Source organism: Dendrobates tinctorius, unplaced genomic scaffold (genome assembly GCF_039654945.1).
Source record: "Dendrobates tinctorius isolate UK_male_01 unplaced genomic scaffold, ASM3965494v1 ptg000075l, whole genome shotgun sequence".
In the NCBI taxonomy this organism is placed as follows: Eukaryota; Metazoa; Chordata; class Amphibia; order Anura; family Dendrobatidae; genus Dendrobates; species Dendrobates tinctorius.
In genome coordinates, this window is record NW_027361743.1 from 25440449 (window position 1) to 25458019 (window position 17571).

A 17571-nucleotide genomic window follows, 5' to 3' on the forward strand; every position below is an offset into this window, starting at 1 on the left:
CTCAAACGGGGAAAAAAGTTCCAAGTGCGGTGAAATTGCATAATAAAGTGCAATCCCACAGTTTGTTTTTTGTTTGGCTTTTTTTTTGCTAGGGTTACTAAATGCTAAAACTGACCTGCCATTATGGTTCTCCAGGTCATTACGAGTTCATAGACACCAAACATGTCTAGGTTCTTTTTTTATCTTAAGTGGTGAAAAAAAAAAAATCCAAGTTTCCAAAATAATAAAAAATTGTGCCATTTTCCGAGACCCGTAGCGTCTCCATTTTTTTGTGATCTCGGGTTGGGTGAGGGCTTATGTTCTGCTCGCTGAGCTGACATTTTTAATGATGCCACTTTTGTGCAGATACGATCTTTTGATTGCCCATTATTGCATTTTAATGCAATGTTGCGGCGACCAAAAAAAAACGTAATTCTGGCGTTTTGAATTTTATCTTGCCACGCAGTTTATCGATCAGGTTAAACCGTTTTTTTATTGATCGGCGATTCTGAACGCGGCGATACCAAATATGTATGTGTGTGTGTGATTTTTTTTTTTTTTCATATTTTTAAAAACATTTATTTTTACTTTTGGCATGCTTCAATACTATCGATGGGAGGCTAGAAGTTGCTATAGCTTGATCGCCTCTGCTAAATACACGGGATGCTCAAATCGCCTGTATGTAACAGAATGACAGCATTGCTCTGAGCACCGACCACAGGGTGGCACTCACAGCAATCCGACATCTGTTATGTCGACGCACCGATGAGCCCCGATCACGTGACGGGGGGTCAGCAGTGCGCGTATTTCTGGCCGATGGCAGTAAGCACGCGTTAGGGGCAAGTGGATCGCGATTCCACTCGCACCTATTGCGGGCACATGTCAGCTGTTCAAAACAGCTGACAGGTCCCAGCTTTGATGCGGGCTCACCGCCGGAGCCCTCATCAAAGCGGGGGTACTGCCATTGGACGTACTATATCGTCCAATGGCAGTAAGGAGTTAAGCAATTCTCCCACTCTGAGTGTTATTTTTCACTTCTCCTTACCTGGCAGCGCCATTTCTCCACTTTGAAGCACTCCATAGCAACATCAGACTCCTGAGAGGGACCATAAGGATTCCGTAGCTCCTTGTACCTGGATCTCTCCTCCAGTGCTCCTCGGCTCCGCAGACCACAACTGGTAGGCTGTATGACCTGGGAACTTAGGAAACGGCCCCCAGCAAGGATCTCCCTGCTCCTGGCACCAATTAAGCACTTAACGTCTGTTACTACTTTCACGTCTGTTACTACTTTCTTACTATGTAACTTTCTGTAGGCCCATAGAAAATCGCACATTCCAATTCATCCAGCGCCTGCTTTTTGTTGACTTTGCCTAAGTGTTCTGTAAGTGAAAATTCTAGTAAGGCCATTTTGTGTCTACTTGTGCTTGACTGCACCCATCATCCCTGCCTCTGGCCCATGAACCCCTTGTGGCCTCCAGTCTTGGCCTTCCGCCTGTTGAAGATCTGACCAAGGTATCACAGACCCTTGTCCCTATCAGGGACGGCTATGCAAGTCTTTTTAATGGCGCTGAGAAATAACCTTATAGCGCCCCCCCCAGCGTCGGAGATCTCGGACGCTATACCAATATTTCTCAGCTCCATTAAAAGGCGTATCGGCGGACGTTAAGGACATAAAAATGATTTTGAAAATTGCTATATTTCCGATATTTTAACAAGTAGAAGTCATATCGAAAAATTTTTACCACTATTATGAAGTACAATATGTCTTACAAAAACAATCTCCGAATCAATCGGATCCGTCGAAGCATACCAGAGTTATTACCTCATAAAGTGACACTGGTCAAAATTGTTAAAATTGGCCTGGTCAGGAACATAAAACCGGGAATCGGCGTGAAGGGGTTAATGGGCAATGTTAACATGCTCCCTTTTTGTATTTCTGTATGCATACCAACTTAGACACCAGTTCATTTTTATCGGTTTACCATAAACTTTCTGCAGAAATTCCTGCCACCATTTATTCACCATGTCCATCCAATTCCTTTCATCTCCAACAGTAAAGATTTTCCATTGCTTTATTTATTTTGGCGATTTACCTCCATTTCCATATGAACATTTGTAGGCAATCGGTTGCAGACTTGCCAATATTCAGCCTCTTAATGCTGGACAGTGGTGGAGCTCAGAAGCATGCAAAGTTTTCAAGATGTTGGTGTTCCATAAACTTCTAAGGTGTTCTCCAATAGGTACAGTAGTCCATATAATAATTTTATTTCTATAGCGCCAACATATTCCTCTACACTTTACGATATGGCAATGTTATTGTGTATATGTACTGATCTCTCTCTCTCTCTCTCTCTCTCTCTCTATATATATATATATATATATATATATATATATATATATATATATATATATATATACACATTATATACAGTGGCATGTAAACGTTTGGACACCTCTAGTCAAAATAACTGTTATTGTGAACAGCAAGGTGAAGATAAAATGATCTCTAAAAGGGCAAAAGTTATAGATGACACATTTCCTAAGTGTAGTTTGCAATATGGGGTCAGTTTTTGGAGATTTCTGCTGTTCTCTGCAATTGCTGCCCTCAAATTTCTTCAGGAAAATCTGTACCCCAAAATGCACATGGCGATCATTCTTTTCTGAGCCTTGCTGTGTGCGCAAACCGTAGTATATGACCATATTTTGCCATACTTGGGAGAAGTCGCGTGATACCTCGGGGTACTTTTTTCTCATTAACCATGGTAAAAATGAAGACTTTTGAGCAAAGTCTAGGTATTAAATGTGAAATGTACTTTTAGTTTTCAATAAATGAATACTACGTCACTCCAGTGTTGCACAGTGCCAACACCGAGACACTATGCTGTCCCACTTATGACACTTCTTCCTCTCCCTCCTAAACATGAGTAAATTTATTTGCCTGTCTAAATGAAAAAAATGCATTTGTTACAATATTTGTACATGTAGTTGAAAAAAAAATGTCTACAAGAGGTTACTGGACAAAAATATAATGTACTTTGTAACTTATTACTCAGTTTTTATGAATACAACTATACCCTATATGTAGTTATACATGTGGGCACATGGCAAGGTTCAGAAAAGGAAGCAGATTTTTTTTTTCCCCCATTATCCTCATGGCTTCTGTACCAGGACTACTTTGACTCCTCTAATTTGAAGTGAATCCATATGGCTCTCACCTATAATTATAATGGTTCTATCAGGATTCCTTGTTCTGTAATGACAAGACTAGAGAAGCAGAATATGCTATAATTGTCTGCAAAATGCAATGAGCGCTCCACAAGCCCAATGATATTTACCCTCCGTCTTTTGCAAGGTGTTCTGCTTGAGAATAAGCTATCGATTGAGCTTTTTGATGACCCCTCAAGTACAGAGACCAGCATTAACACCAGGCTTGTGGAGAGAAATGTTGCCTCTTTCATATCAAGGTAAGATTTTTTTTATCCTATGATTTTATTTATTTATTTTTTTAAATAAAATTGTGCGTTTTACATGGTTAAGGCCCTTTCAATCGGCAATTTTTTCTGTAGTCAACTTCCAGGGCAGCACAATAGGAGGATGCTCCCCATCCTAATAGGAACAGAAAACACAAAGAGGTCAAATAACACCCCCCCCCCCCCCACACTTCCTTCCTCTCAAATGTTTTTTCCTGTCCCTATGGGGCATGAGGAGGTCTTCCTGCGGTACTCTATTGCCGGTAACAGAGACTACTTGTTTTACCTTTCAGTCGGGCAGCTGCGGTCGATCGCTGCACTCTTCCCCTCCTGTGAGCTGTTCCCGTTTCCTCTGGACACAGGACTCTTCCACCCTTCCTGCGCCTTCAAGTAAAGCAGGACGGCAGGAGCTGAGGGCCTTTGAGCTCCCCTTCTCACCTCATTCTCTCTTCTGCATCGCTCCTTGCTGGGGGCGGTAGCCGGAGGTGACGTGGACATGTGAGTTCACTTCTGGTTGCATTTCACAGTGATACGCACCTCCGGAAGAACTCGCTAGAGCCAGGGAGATTTCTGGAGTGCTTGGCCAGGGCATAATCTTTCAGTGTTCTCCAAGGTGAAGCACACCAGTAATAAGCTGGGATCATTCGCACCTGGAGACGTTCCAAGGAGAGGGGGAGGGTCATCCTATCAGGTTATCGCTTTGGGATCTCTAAGGAGCTCAGATTGAAGACACCACACGGTAGGACCTTTGCTATGATGGAGGGTGGTCGATCTTCATGCTCTGTTTCTGCAGAACCCTGCACTGTCTCGAACCCAGTAAGTACCTGGCTTTGGTGTCTCTTTATCTTTGGTGCAGGAATGTCCTTAGGGAGTTATACTTGATGGTCCCTTCTCTCCATTTTTTAGGGAGACAAGGATCCTGCTTCAAAAAGAAAAGACAAGTTGTTCCATAAATGTGCCATCTGTCTTAAAAAACTACCTTCTCACAAAAAACTCCTGTGTCAAGATTGCACAGACAAAATTGTTAAAGAGGAACAGCCCTCTTTGATAGAAGAGTTAAAGGAAATGGTCCACTGGGAAGTCCAGTCATCCCTAGCTACTTTTTCCCAGTCCTTTTCAGTAACGCCATCAGGGGCAAAAAAAGAGGAAGATATCCATGGAGGAGCAGTCCGACTCTCAGGGAGGTCCGGGATCCTTTACTAATGTGTGATGGGAGGAATACAAATCTGTTTCAGGGGCTGAACAGTCCCAAAGCAGTAAAAATTATTAGTTTTCATCAAAAGATATGGAGGAGCTTCTGACACCGGTGAGAACCACTATGAATGTAGAGGAGGAAGAGATCATTCAGAACACAGTTCAAGACGAAATGTTTGGGGTCTAAGAACTTAGAAGAAGTTAATGTTTCCAGTATATGAGAACGTACAAAAGTTGATACTGAATGAGTGGAAACTGTCGGTAAAGCGTTTAGTAACACCTAAAGAGCTGAAAGAATATTTCCCACTGGAGGAGAAAATATCCAAATGCTAGGCAGAAGTATCAAAAGTGTATATTCAAGTAGCAAACGTGGCAAAAAAGATAACCTTGTCCTTTGAAGACTCCTCCCAGTTACGAGACCGTACGGATAGTCTGCTGAAAAAATACTGGGAGACGTCCTCGGCTTTGTTGAATGCGAATGTTGTATCCACCTGCGTAGCCAGATCCATGTTCTGGTGGGTAAATCGGCTGGAAGAACACCTCAACATGGGTACTTCAAGAGAAGAACTATTGGAGTCTATACCTCTCTTACAAAAAACCACAGGGTTCCTGGCCGACTCCTCCGCAGAGTCGGTAAATATAGCATCCAGATCTTTGGTTATATCAAATTCAGTTAGAAGGACGTCATGGCTGAAGTTATGGAGCGGAGACATCGTCTCAAAAAATTAAACTTTGCTCTATTTCCTTCAAAGGGGAGTATATGTTCGGTCCAGCCCTGGATGAATTGTTGGAAAAGGCAAAAGACAAGAAGAGAACTATGCCAGAACCCTAAGTGGCCAAGAAGCGGTTCTTTCGGCCCCAAGAGAATCAACTGTCCTCATACAGGGGAAAGGGTAAAACCGGATGCTGGAATTATCCCAAGGAAGGTGGATGCAGGAGCATCTTAGTCTCCAAGGGATAACGTCAAGAAAGACAATGACATTGAATCGGTAGGGGGTCTTATCTCTGGGTTCCTCCCCCAGTGGCAACTTCTTACTCCCAATCATTGAGTGTGAAAATCTGTCCAAACCGGGGTAAAGATTGAGTTCTCCACCAGACCGCCACAAATATTGAAAGTAATCTCCCTGTCATCTCAGGAGTTACGAATCGCCTTTAGGCTGCGTTCACACGTCGCGTTTTTTTCGCGTTGGTTTTAAACACTCGATTTTGCCGCGAAAAATAAGCATCCTATGCATTCCTATGGGATTCTGCAATGCTGTGCTAATGCTGTGTTTTTTTCCGCGGTGGAATTGCTTTAGGAATGCATTGTTCTGCTTACTTTTCGCATGTGGCTGTGCCCACCATGCGAAAAGTAAGCAACACATTTGCGGATGGTACCCACGGTCCGGAGGAGAGGAGACTGTCCTCCAGGCTCTGGGTACCATAACCCTGTAAAAAATAGAATAAAAGTAAAAAATATTGTTCTCACATTCCGGCATCCCGTGCAGACTTCCCGCCTCTCTCCACGCTCCCGGCATCTTCCGGTCACAGTAATCCTTTGCGAGAATGACCGCGATGACGTTGAGGTCTCGCGGGAGCGCGACGTCTCGTGGTCATTAGCGGGAGCGAGACGTGTCACAGTCATTCACGCAAAGGATTACTGGGACCGGAAGTTGCCGGGAGCGTGGAGAGAGGCGGGAAGGCTGCACGGGACGCCGGAAGGTGAGAATAACAATATTTTTTATTTTTTTTTTTTATTATTTTTTACATCCTATCTTTTACTACTGATGCTGCATAGGCAGCATCAGTATTAAAAAGTTGGTCTCACTAGTCAAACTATGTTTGACGAGTGTGACCAACCTGTCAATCAGTTCTCCAAGCGATGCTCCAGATCGCTTGGAAAACGCTAGCATTCTGCAAGCTAATTACGCTTGCAAATCGCTAGTTTTAAAAAGCTATTTTCTTGCGGAATGGAATTCTGGAATTCTCGCGCTAACTTCCGCGAGAGTTCCGCTACGTGTGAACGTAGCCTTAATGTCCAGGCTCCAAAAGTTGCTCTCCGCTGGGGTGGTATCCCCAATACAGAAAGCAGTGCGGAACAGGACATTATTCCCGTGTGTTCCTAATTAAAGAAACAAATGGAACACACAGTATAATAATACATTTAAAACCTCAAAATGTGCACATAAAGTACAGGAGGTTCAAGATGGAATTGTTAAAAAAACACCATTCCATTGATAGGTCAAGGCTTTGTAATGACGACCATAAACCTCCAGAATGCTAACTATCACATCCTCATTCCCCCGAAACATCGAAGGTATCTGAGGTGTGTAGTAGCTCAAGGACCGCAAATACATCACTATCAATTCAATGTCCTCCCGTTCGGCATTTCTTCGGCACCACGGGTGTTCACCAAAATAATGGCGGCGGTGATGGCGTCCATCTGAAACAAAAATATCTGTATCGTGTCTTACCTAGACAACTTGCTGCTCATAGGCCAATCAACTCAAAGGCCAAATATGCGAAGTTCTGAGTCTTCTTAAATCTTTAGGGTGGTTAATAATCTATCAAAAAATCCAATCTGGCTCCATCCACTAGGAGAATCTTCTTGATAATAATATTGTTTTGACTCAGAAGACCAGATGTTTCAGCTGTTGAAAGAAAAACAAGTCCTGATACAGTCAAAGATAACAGTCTTGCGGGATCGAAGAAAAATATCCCTCAGGTCGGCAATGTCAGCACTAAGATCCATTACTTCCTGCATCCCAGCGGTAGCTTGGGCTCAGGACCACACAAGATGTTTGCAATCCCACATTCTATCTTGCTGGGACGGTGCCCCGGAGTCCCCAGGCAAAACTATTCACTTACCAGGCTGTTAGAGCCTACCTCAGCTGGTTGCTCAACCCGAAGAACTTGAGCAGGGGAGTAGCCTGGGATAAAAATCCCCTATCTACCGTCACAACAGATGATGGTGGAAGAGGATGGGGAGCCATGATCTGCTAGGCCACATTCCAGGGAATATGGTCCCAGGATATCAGTTTTTGCTCTTCCAACTTCAGGGAGTTGAAGGCGGTAGAGGAAGCACTGAAAGCTGCAGTGGACTTGGTGGGGGTGGGAAAAGGGACCCATATAAAGGTTTATTCGGACAATATGACTACAGTGGCTCATCTTCGACACTAAGGGAGCACGAGACACGGAAGCCTGAAGCCAATTTCGAGCAGGATTTTTGGGGCCTTCTGGGCTGGTTTGAGAAACAGTATGCAGCAAAGAAGAAAGCTTTCCTATATAAGGGTTTTATTAGTCAGATTACCTGGTGTAGGTGGTGTTGGATGCTGTGGTATAGTGCGGTTGGAAAGCCTGCTGTGACCGACCCTGCGCCCGATGAGCGTCGTTTCGCAGATAAGCATAAACATAAAGTGTTCCTGTGTTTACCTTGGTGAGCAGTTGAGTGAGCCGACCTTCCACAGAAGGAAGAACGGTCCTTCACTATCTTCAAAGGTCAAGACCCTGGAGGAAGGACCAGAATATCTTCATACAACACTTTGGCTATGTGCACACGTAGCGGAACTCTCGCGGATGTTACCACAAGAATTCCGGAATTCCATTCCGCGGGAAAAAAAATCGCAATTTAAATTCCCGCGATTTTCCTGCGGAAAAACTAGCGATTTGCAAGCGTAATTAGCTTGCAGAATGCTAGCGTTTTCCAAGCGATCTGGAGCATCGCTTGGAGAACTGACAGGTTGGTCACACTCGTCAAACATAGTGTTTGACGAGTGTGACCAACTTTTTACTACTGAGGCTGCCTATGCAGTGTCAGTAGTAAAAGATAAAATGTAAAAAATAATTAAAAAAATATTGTTATTCTCACCTCCCGGCGTCCCGCACAGCCTTCCCGCCTCTCTCCACGCTCCCAATCCCAGTAGTCCTTTGCGCGAATGACCGCGAGACATCATTGCGAATGACCGCGAGACGTCGCACTCCTGCGAGATCTCGACGTCATCGCAGTCATTCTCGCAAAGGATTACTGGAACCAGGAGCGTGGAGAAAGGCGGGAAATCTGCGCGGGACGCCGGAAGGTGATAATATTTTTTTATTTTAATTCTATTTTTTACAGGGATATAGTACCCAAAGCCCGGAGGACAGTCTCCTCTCCTCCGGACCGTGGGTACCATCCGCAAATGTTCTGCTTGCTTTTTGCATGGTGGGCACAGCCACATGCGGGAAGTAAGCGGAACAATGCCATCCTATGGGTGCGAGATCACCGCGATTCCGCTAAATTAATGAGCATGCTGCGTTTTTTTTTTACCGCGAAGCGATTCCGCCGCGGTAAAAAACGCAGCATTAGCACAGCATCGAGGAATCCCATAGGATTGCGTGGGATGCTTATTTTTCACAGCAAATTCGCGCGTTTAAAACCAACGCGAAAAATCCGTGACGTGTGAACTCGGCCTTAGGGAGAGAAAGCTCCAAAGAGAATGATTTCAAATTGGATTAAGGCAACATGTGGAGCTTATGAAAACCCAAAAAAGTTGGTACCTCCAAAGAAGTTTACAGCACGCTCCACCAGAGCTGTATCAGTCTCATGGGCTTAGAGGGCAAGTGCCTCCATCACGCATATCTGCAGAGCTGTCACCTGGTCCTCGGTCCATACCTTTTCAAAACAATACAGACTAGATGTCCAATACCGATGTGGCCTTCGGAAGGAAAGTTCTCCAGGCCATTGTCCCTCTCTAAGGCCAGTTTCACACGTCCTGATATTTCCAGTACCGGAGATATCAATGTCCGTGTGTCAATATGTCACATTCGTGTGGCATCCATGTGTGATCCGTATGTGATCCGTATGTATTGAAACAATTTGTTTCAATGTTAACCCTATGACTTTTAAAACGCACACGGACGCCATCCGTGTGCGGTACATGTTTACATTGACTTGTATGGTCCATGTGATCAGTGCTGTTGCTCAAAAACAGACGGTTCAGCTGGTTTTGTACACGGACGCACGGTCCGTGAAAACACGCTGACATGTACGTTGACCCATTCATTTGAATGGGTCTACGTGTATCAATGTGTCCGGCGAAAACTGTCACCACACGTACCGGAGACACTGACGTGTGAAAACCGGCCTAAAAATGATTCTTTGGCATTCCTTTTATGGTGCTGTCATGGAGAGTGACTAGAGAAAAATAATTAGACTTATCGGTAATCCGTTTTCTGGGAACCCTCCACGACGTTTATAACTTTTAAAATTCATATGAAATGAAAGTTAAATTTTAATTACACATTTTTCTCCTCTTTACCTGAACCCTCCATGACAACAGGGTAATCCACCCTATTAATTTGTTCTTTCAGTTGGGTGACGTAAAGAAATATTGAAGCATTGATACCTATTTGACCTCTTTGTGTTTCCTGTCCCTATTAGGGCACGGAGTTTCCTCCTATGGTGCTGTCATGGAGGGTTCCTAGAAATCGAATTAAGTCTAATTCTATGTTTTCATTGTCCTTATAACGACCACAGTGCCCAGACAGAGAGGTCTCTTTACTTGATCTTAAAGCATTACAGGAATTTGAAGCTGTAAGTGCAGGTCACGTGTCAGTCCTGACTTGACGTCTGTGAAACACAGCCATCTGAATTTGGCCTAATACGAAGGGTCCAACATAGCGGTCACTTGCCCCAATATACAGGCAAGCACATCGTGGAATTTGTAAATAGGTAATTAGTAGTGATGAGCGAGTATACTCGTTGCTCGGGTGGTCTCAGAGTATTTGGATGTGCTCGGAGATTTACCGTAGTTTGTGTCCACGCAGCTGCATGATTTGCGGCTACTTGACAACCTGAATACATGTGGGGATTGCCTGTTAGGAAATCCCAACATGTATTCTGGCTGTCAAGTAGCCGCAAATCATGCAGCTGCGGCAACAGAAACTAAGGGCCCCGTCATACAAGTTTTGTGACAAAACAGCGAGATCGCTGTGTGTGACAGCGATCAGCAAACGGCCCCCCTGCCAGGTATCACTGATCGCTGCAAGGAACCTCTGTACATTTTTTTCGTAGTTGATCTCCCGCTAGCCAGCACGCATCGCTGCGTGTGACAGGAGGGAGACCAGCGATCAGCTGGTAATGTACACATCGGGTTTCTAAGGGACGCACGTCCCTTGGATACCCGATGTGTACGTTAGTTACCAGCGAGTTACAGGTGCCGCCTCACGCTGGGGACCAGGAGCCCGCGGAGTGTGTACCTTAAGTTTGCGGCCGCCGCCGCACGCTGGGGACCAGGAGGCAGCAGGACGTCGCCAGGAGAGGTCGGGGATGCAGGCGCGCCCTCTGCTGGTGGAGGACTGGAACAGCAGGCACATTTGTCCGCTGCTCCCGGGCTCGCTCTTCACCTCGGGGTCGGCGTGCTGATCGCTGGTGAAGCTGTCTGTGTGACAGCTCACCAGCGATCACATAGCGACTTACCAGCGATCCTGACACGTTGATATCATTGTCGGGATCGCTGGTAAGTCGCTCACCAGCGATCACATAGCGACTTACCAGTTATCCTGACACGTTGATATCGTTGTCGGGATCGCTGGTAAGTCGCTATGTGTGACTCCAGCTTAATTCTCTGAGCACTTCCAATTATTCGGAGATCACCCGAGCATGCTCGGGGAAACCCGAGTATTCTCGCTTATCACTAGTAATTAGAGCTGCAGTGTAAATTTGATTGCTTACTGTCAATGGCATGCAACAGACACAGCTATTGACAACAACCAATGAATGCAAGAGAGAGATTAGTCACAACTGACGTTTTATTCATTCTTCTTGATTGAAAATCCTCTGTACTAAGTCTGGCAGCCTGAACGAGGGGTCTTAATTAAATTGCAGAAGTTAAAACACGAAAAATGTACCGTAATTTTTGTTTTCAAGATTTACAACCTGCATACCCCAGTTTTCTCATGTAAATTGATACATTATTTTTCAGAATTTAATTATCCATTCATAAGCTACTGCAACTGCTGTAGTGCAGTCGCACAAGCACCGCTATGTTGAACCATGCCCTCATTGTATATTATTTTTAAAGTTTATTATTATTATTATTTTTTTTTTTTTTATAGATTTGGGTCAAATTATTTTACACTCTTGTTTTCGTCTCTGCAAACTATGGTGTAGGATCATAAAATGTTAGTTGGAAGGGACCTCCAGTGTATCGTGTCCATCCCCCTGCTCAATGCAGGATTCACTAAACCATCTCAGACAAAGTATGCGTTTCTTACAAGAAATGGCCGTGTTGGCAATAAAAATCTAGTGATAGAGAATGTAGAACTAGTTATGAGCGGTTGGTCTTGATGGACCTGTGTCCAATGATAGGCTATTTTTTAGGGCTAGACCCTAGTTTAGATTTTTAGGTCCAACCTTATAACATGTCTCCTACTAAATTTTGTGTATGTTGGGTATGCAAGATTTATGATTTTTTTTTGCAGTCTTTCCACTAATGTACCTGAAGGAAATATAAACAGATTTCTTTTTCTCTTGCATTTAGTACATCAGACTCTGGTGACCATGCTCTGCCACTGAAGGACGTATGGGACCCGGTATTAGACCTGTCAATGGACTCTGTGGAAGAATGCATGGACACCACCTCTCTGTTAGAGCGGAAACAGCTTGATGTGTTCATCAGTCACGTTGTATCTCCCAGTGAAATCTATATACAGTGGTTGACCACAGAGAACATTCTCAAGAGGTAGTCCACAAGAGAAACGATGGCATTATTCTGATGTCTTAAAAAAAATTAAAAAAGCCAAATGTAGAGCATCAGTGATTGTACGCATAATATTTGCTACTTTTTTTCCTTGTTTTGTGGTTTTCCAGTTTGCAAGCAAGCCTGTATGACAGGTATGAGAACTCCACACCAGAAGCTGTGCAATGGCAGGTTGATATGCAGGTTGCAGTTCACATTCAGTCTGATAAAAAGTGGATGCGTGGGAAGGTTAAATATATACTATCAGACAATTTGGTCCAGGTAAGAATATTTGTGGGTTATTCAAACTCCACTTTTCCATAGTAAAATAATAGTCACACAATGGGCGTAGTTAACACGATATCCTATCCTTAAGGGCATGTCACACTAAGAGATATCGCTAGCAATATCACTATAACTAGTGACGTTATAGCGATATTGCTAGCGATATCTCTGTGTCTGATACTTACCTACGACCGGCTCCCCCGCTGGTAATCGCTGATCGCGCGAGAACGTTCAGGACTGTTTCTCGTCGTCAGCTTCCTGTGGCGCTTCCTGCTGTGAGGACGAGCGACGCGTGGAGCCGGGCGGGAGGACGCAGGATCGCCTGGTGTGACAGGTAAGTAGCGACCCCCGTCCCCAGCGATGTCACTGGTGAGATCTGCCTGTGTGGCAGCTCACTAGCGACCATTTAGCGATGTACCAGCGATCCTGACCGCGTCATATCGCTGGTCGGGATCGCTGGTACATCGCTAAGTGTGACAGTACCTTTACTGAACTGTAGCTGACATTTGAAAAACTCTCACACCAGCTGTAGAACTTTGTCATGCAGAAATTCATTTGTGATGGTGATGTCTTAATTCTCATGTCAATTTAGAAGATAAAATCCACATTATCTGCAGGCTGTTAGATTTTAGATTATCTGTAGCCAAATCCCCAAGTCCAGAAAATAATAAAACAGTATTAGTTGAGCATTAAGATTCACAGATCCCTGGTCTAGCAGTGATGATCAAAGTGTCATTAATTAAAACAAAAAAAACACCAGATCATCCCGATAACAAGCAAGCTGTAAATATGGCTCATCTGGCAAAAAATTACAGCTCTCAGAATATGGCAATGAAAAAAAAACAAACTAGGGTAATTTTTTGTAAAATACGGTTTGTCAGGTGCAAAAGTAGCAAAGCATAAAAACAATTATAGAAATCTGGTATTGCTACAATCATATTGACCCAAACAAGAAATCAGGCTTATTTTTTTCTACAAGTTGAACCGAAGGAAGATTATTTATATATATATATGTGTGTGTGTGTGTGTGTGTACGTACACACACACATATATATATATATGTGTGTATATATATATATATATATATATATATATATATGTGTGTGTGTGTACAGTATATATATCAATCAAGAATGTTATGTACCCTAAAATTGGGTGTTATGCTGCTACCACTAGGAGGCTACCACTTAGTTGAAACAAATAGTTAGGTCCTCCCCTGCAGTATACACCCTCGTGCTGGCTCCAAGTGAACCAGTTCTTGCTTAGTGTCCGTAGGAGGCACGCGGGTCTGGTAATCAGACCAAAAATCCTTTTTTATCTTAATTTAGCTTTTTAAGCTTTTTAATTTTACTTTTTTTCTGTGGATGAAGGGGCAACGGAATCTTTCAAGGCTCTGATCTCCCCGAACCAACAACAGGCGAGCACGTGGAGTGTCCCTCCCCGTATCCTCTCCTGCAACGTGGGATGCCATTGCCTGAGCTGATTTTCAGGGGTGACGGGTCCCTTAAAGGGCACCGATCTCCACGCGCTATCAACAGACGAGCACATGGAGTGTTGCCTCCATGTATGGTCTTCTGCAGTCAGGCCTAATGCCGGACAACCATCCCTGTCCACCCGAGGGCTTGAACTCCGTGGATGGACAGAGGTACTTTCTTCTTTGGCGTCCGTGCAGCCACCACTGCATCACCAATGATAAAGCGGGTGATGCAAGGAGGCGAACGGTCCCTCTCCACCTCCTTAACAAAGGAAGATTGGATTGAGGGTTCCTTGCACCGTCCAAAACAGCAGCAGCAGAGTTTTTTTTTTGTTTTTTTTTCTGACCTGCTGGATAGAGCTGCCATCCTGCAGCTTCCGGGTAAGTGCTGGGTCCCGAAGGGGCTGGAGGGCTTTGCCCAGCGATCCAGGTGCGCTAGACGGCGGATCCACGTTTTTTCCTGCGGGGAAGGGGGGCTTTTTCATCTTCCCTGCTTGACGCCGGCCGGTGCCAAAAATTTAGTCCCCGCCTTCGTCCTTGTGTAGTCCGCAACCCGGAGGCTGCGCCTGCGCTATGACGCGCTCCGCCTAGTTTTTGGGCGCTTCTCGTCCAGGACAAGAAGCACCTCTGCAAATCTCTGCTGCCGTTTTCATCCTCCTGCCGCTTCCGGACATGAACTGGCATCCGGAAGCAGCTGCTCACATCTTTATCTCCATTTCAAAAATTAAATAACACTCTTTAGACTCATGGCTGTACTAGCTCAAAAAGGGCTTCTATTCAATACTGCTTAAGGCTATGTTCCCACGTGCGGAATTTCCTCCGCAACTCCCTGCCACGGGAAATCCGTGAGAAATCCCCATGTGTTATTCCCGTGTAATTCCCGCATAAAACTGCCGTTTTGCAAGCGTAATTGGCTTGCAGAATGCTAGCATTTTCCAAGCAATCTGTAGCATCGCTTAGAAAACTGATTGACAGGTTGGTCATACTTGTCAAACATTTTATGCATTGATTCGGTTTGGTAATGTTTACATGCACTCAAGCACTTTGCTATTAATAATTCTTAATGGTATCTCATTGCACGTGATATATTTATTGTTATTGGTGTTTGATATATATTTTCTAGTTTAATCCCTTCCTGATATCTGACGTACTATCCTGTCCAGGTGACCTGGGCCCGTATGACCATGGACTGGATAGTGCATCATGCCCTTTAATGCGATACCGCAACTTAAATCGCGGTGATCGCATTAAAATTCCAACGCCATCTTGCCTTAGGCTCTGATCCCGGCCTCTTGAGCATTGTGATTGGCCCTCTTTCTACCCCCCTCAATCCTCCTTTGCGCAGCTGCCGAGCGTTGATTGGTCAGTGCTCGTGCCTGCCATTTCCCTTTTTTTTTTTTTCATCACCTTGCGCCACCCCCGTGCGCACATACAGCTGCCGCCGAATTTTGATAAGTGACGCAGTTCACTTTTTCCCTTCACCCATGACAGCACACCTGAGAGAGGGATCCGCCCCGCCAGGACAGGAACCTACTGAGACATAAGGGGCGGCACCTCTCCCCCGCTTCAGTTGGGTTCCTGTCCTGGAAGGAATCCCACTGTGGCGGTGCCTGTCATGGGCGAAGAAAAAAGAAAAGAAAGAAAGGGAGCCAGGCCCGTCCCGGCGCGGGAAGAACAGGTAACTTACCTGTAGTGCCGGCCGTCGGGTCCTGGAAGCACAGTCCCCGGTGTTACTCTGGGCTCCGGGTTCGTGTGGGCGCGGATGGGATCCCAGTGCCTCCGGGGAGCCCCCACCACGCCGCCCTCCCCTCGCGCACGCCGCGTCTCGATCCCAGTGGCAGGGGAGAGGCGCTGGCTCCTTCCGGCCGCTGACGTCAGCGGCGCTATGGACTGTGGGTGCGCCGGCTGACGTCAGCATAGGGCGACTGTGTCATGGCGCCGGGTGCGACGCCGGCCGGCTTTTCTGAAGCGGTCGGCCGGCGGTCGCAGGGTGGAGGGGAGGAGACAACACCGACAGAGGCTGCATATAACCAAGGACCAGCGGCGTGGGAGATGGTGGAAAATGGAGTCGGAGCAGGAGAGATCGCTGTCTCTGCCTCCCTCACAACCCTCAGGCAAACATGGAAGCCGCTCAAATAGCAGCCGCCCCAGCCGCAGATCAGGAGAATCCTCAAGGTCCAGAGAGCACAGGTCACGTGCTCCGACGCAGCCTCCAAGTCCGGTACCCTTGATTATCAGTGGTGAGTGATCTTCGTGAATGCTAGCATTTATGTTAATAGGGATTCTCTGTTGTGTGCTTTACCCTGTAGGAAAGGCCGAAAAAAGCAGGAAGCAAGAACAATAGGGACTGTGCTATATGTAAAACTCCCCTAGCAAGAGACTGGCAGAAAGATCTCTGTGCCTCTTGCATTCAGCGGACCATGGCGGAGGAAGCGCCTAGTTTTGCAGCCAATTTGATATCCGCCCTCAGGTCAGAAATGGAGGGTTCAATTAAGACCCTACTGAATAAAGGGAAGAAAAGTAGGAAGAATCCCCCTAGCTCTCCCTCAGATTCCTCATCAGCCTCGTCTCAGGCGGAACAGACATCCTCCTTAGACTCTTCAGACAGTGACACGGGGGGTAAGCCATGTTTCCCTGTAGAAGACACAGATGCTCTCCTAAAGGCCATTCGAACCACAATGGGCCTACAGGAGAGAGAGTGGAGGAAACCCGAAAAATCTGGGGCCCTTCCGTCCACCTCTAAGAGACGATACCCCTGTGAGCACAAGGATGCGGAGATATGGGACAAAGTCCCAAAAGTAGATGCAGCAGTGTCCAGGTCTTTCAAAAAGTCGGCCCTGCCCTTGGAAGACTCAAGGGTTCTTAGAGACCCGCTGGACAATAAGGCGGACTCATATTTGAGGTACGCGTGGGAAGAGACAGCAGGAGGACTAAAGCCGGCGATAGCAGGCACCTGCACGGCACGCTCCCTCATGAACTGGCTGCAGCAGTTAGAAGAGAAGCTGGCATCAAAGGTCCCAAGAGAGAAAATTTTAGCAGATATGTATCTCTTGCACGGGGCAGCAGCTTTTTTGGCAGATACCTCGGCGGACTCTATGAGGTTGACAGCTAGGGCAGCGGGACTATCAAATGCTGCCAGACGCACGTTATGGCTTAAGGGCTGCCCGGGTGATCTACAATCTAAAGCTAAATTGTGCTCTCTCCCCTGCGATGGTCGGTTCTTATTCGGCAAGAACTTGGACGATATCCTGGAGAAAGCAAGCGATAGGAAAAAAGGCTTCCCCAGGTTCCCGACGGAACAGAGGAGACAGCCTTTTCGGAGTGGAAGATTCAATAGGGGGCGTCCTCCCGTTGACAGGAGAAGATGGAAGGATAAAAGGAAAAAATAGTCGGGATTTATGTTTTGTGGAAACACCTCCACCTCAAAGAAATCGCCACAATGACGCCAGTATTCCAGTGGGGGGGAGATTGG

The 17571-nt window shown here is 45.7% G+C and overlaps 1 protein-coding gene across 2 annotated transcripts in view; it reads left to right on the plus strand.

The window, feature by feature from the left end:
- The window catches only part of RNF17 (ring finger protein 17), a 585601-nt gene that overhangs the window by 379521 nt on the left and 188509 nt on the right, over positions 1–17571 (plus strand). For both annotated transcript variants that reach the window (XM_073583105.1, XM_073583106.1), the window contains 4 exons: positions 2099–2219; positions 3332–3443; positions 12143–12343; positions 12472–12622. In XM_073583105.1, the coding sequence (XP_073439206.1) occupies positions 2099–2219; positions 3332–3443; positions 12143–12343; positions 12472–12622 (585 nt within the window). The remainder of the gene's footprint in view (positions 1–2098; positions 2220–3331; positions 3444–12142; positions 12344–12471; positions 12623–17571) is intronic.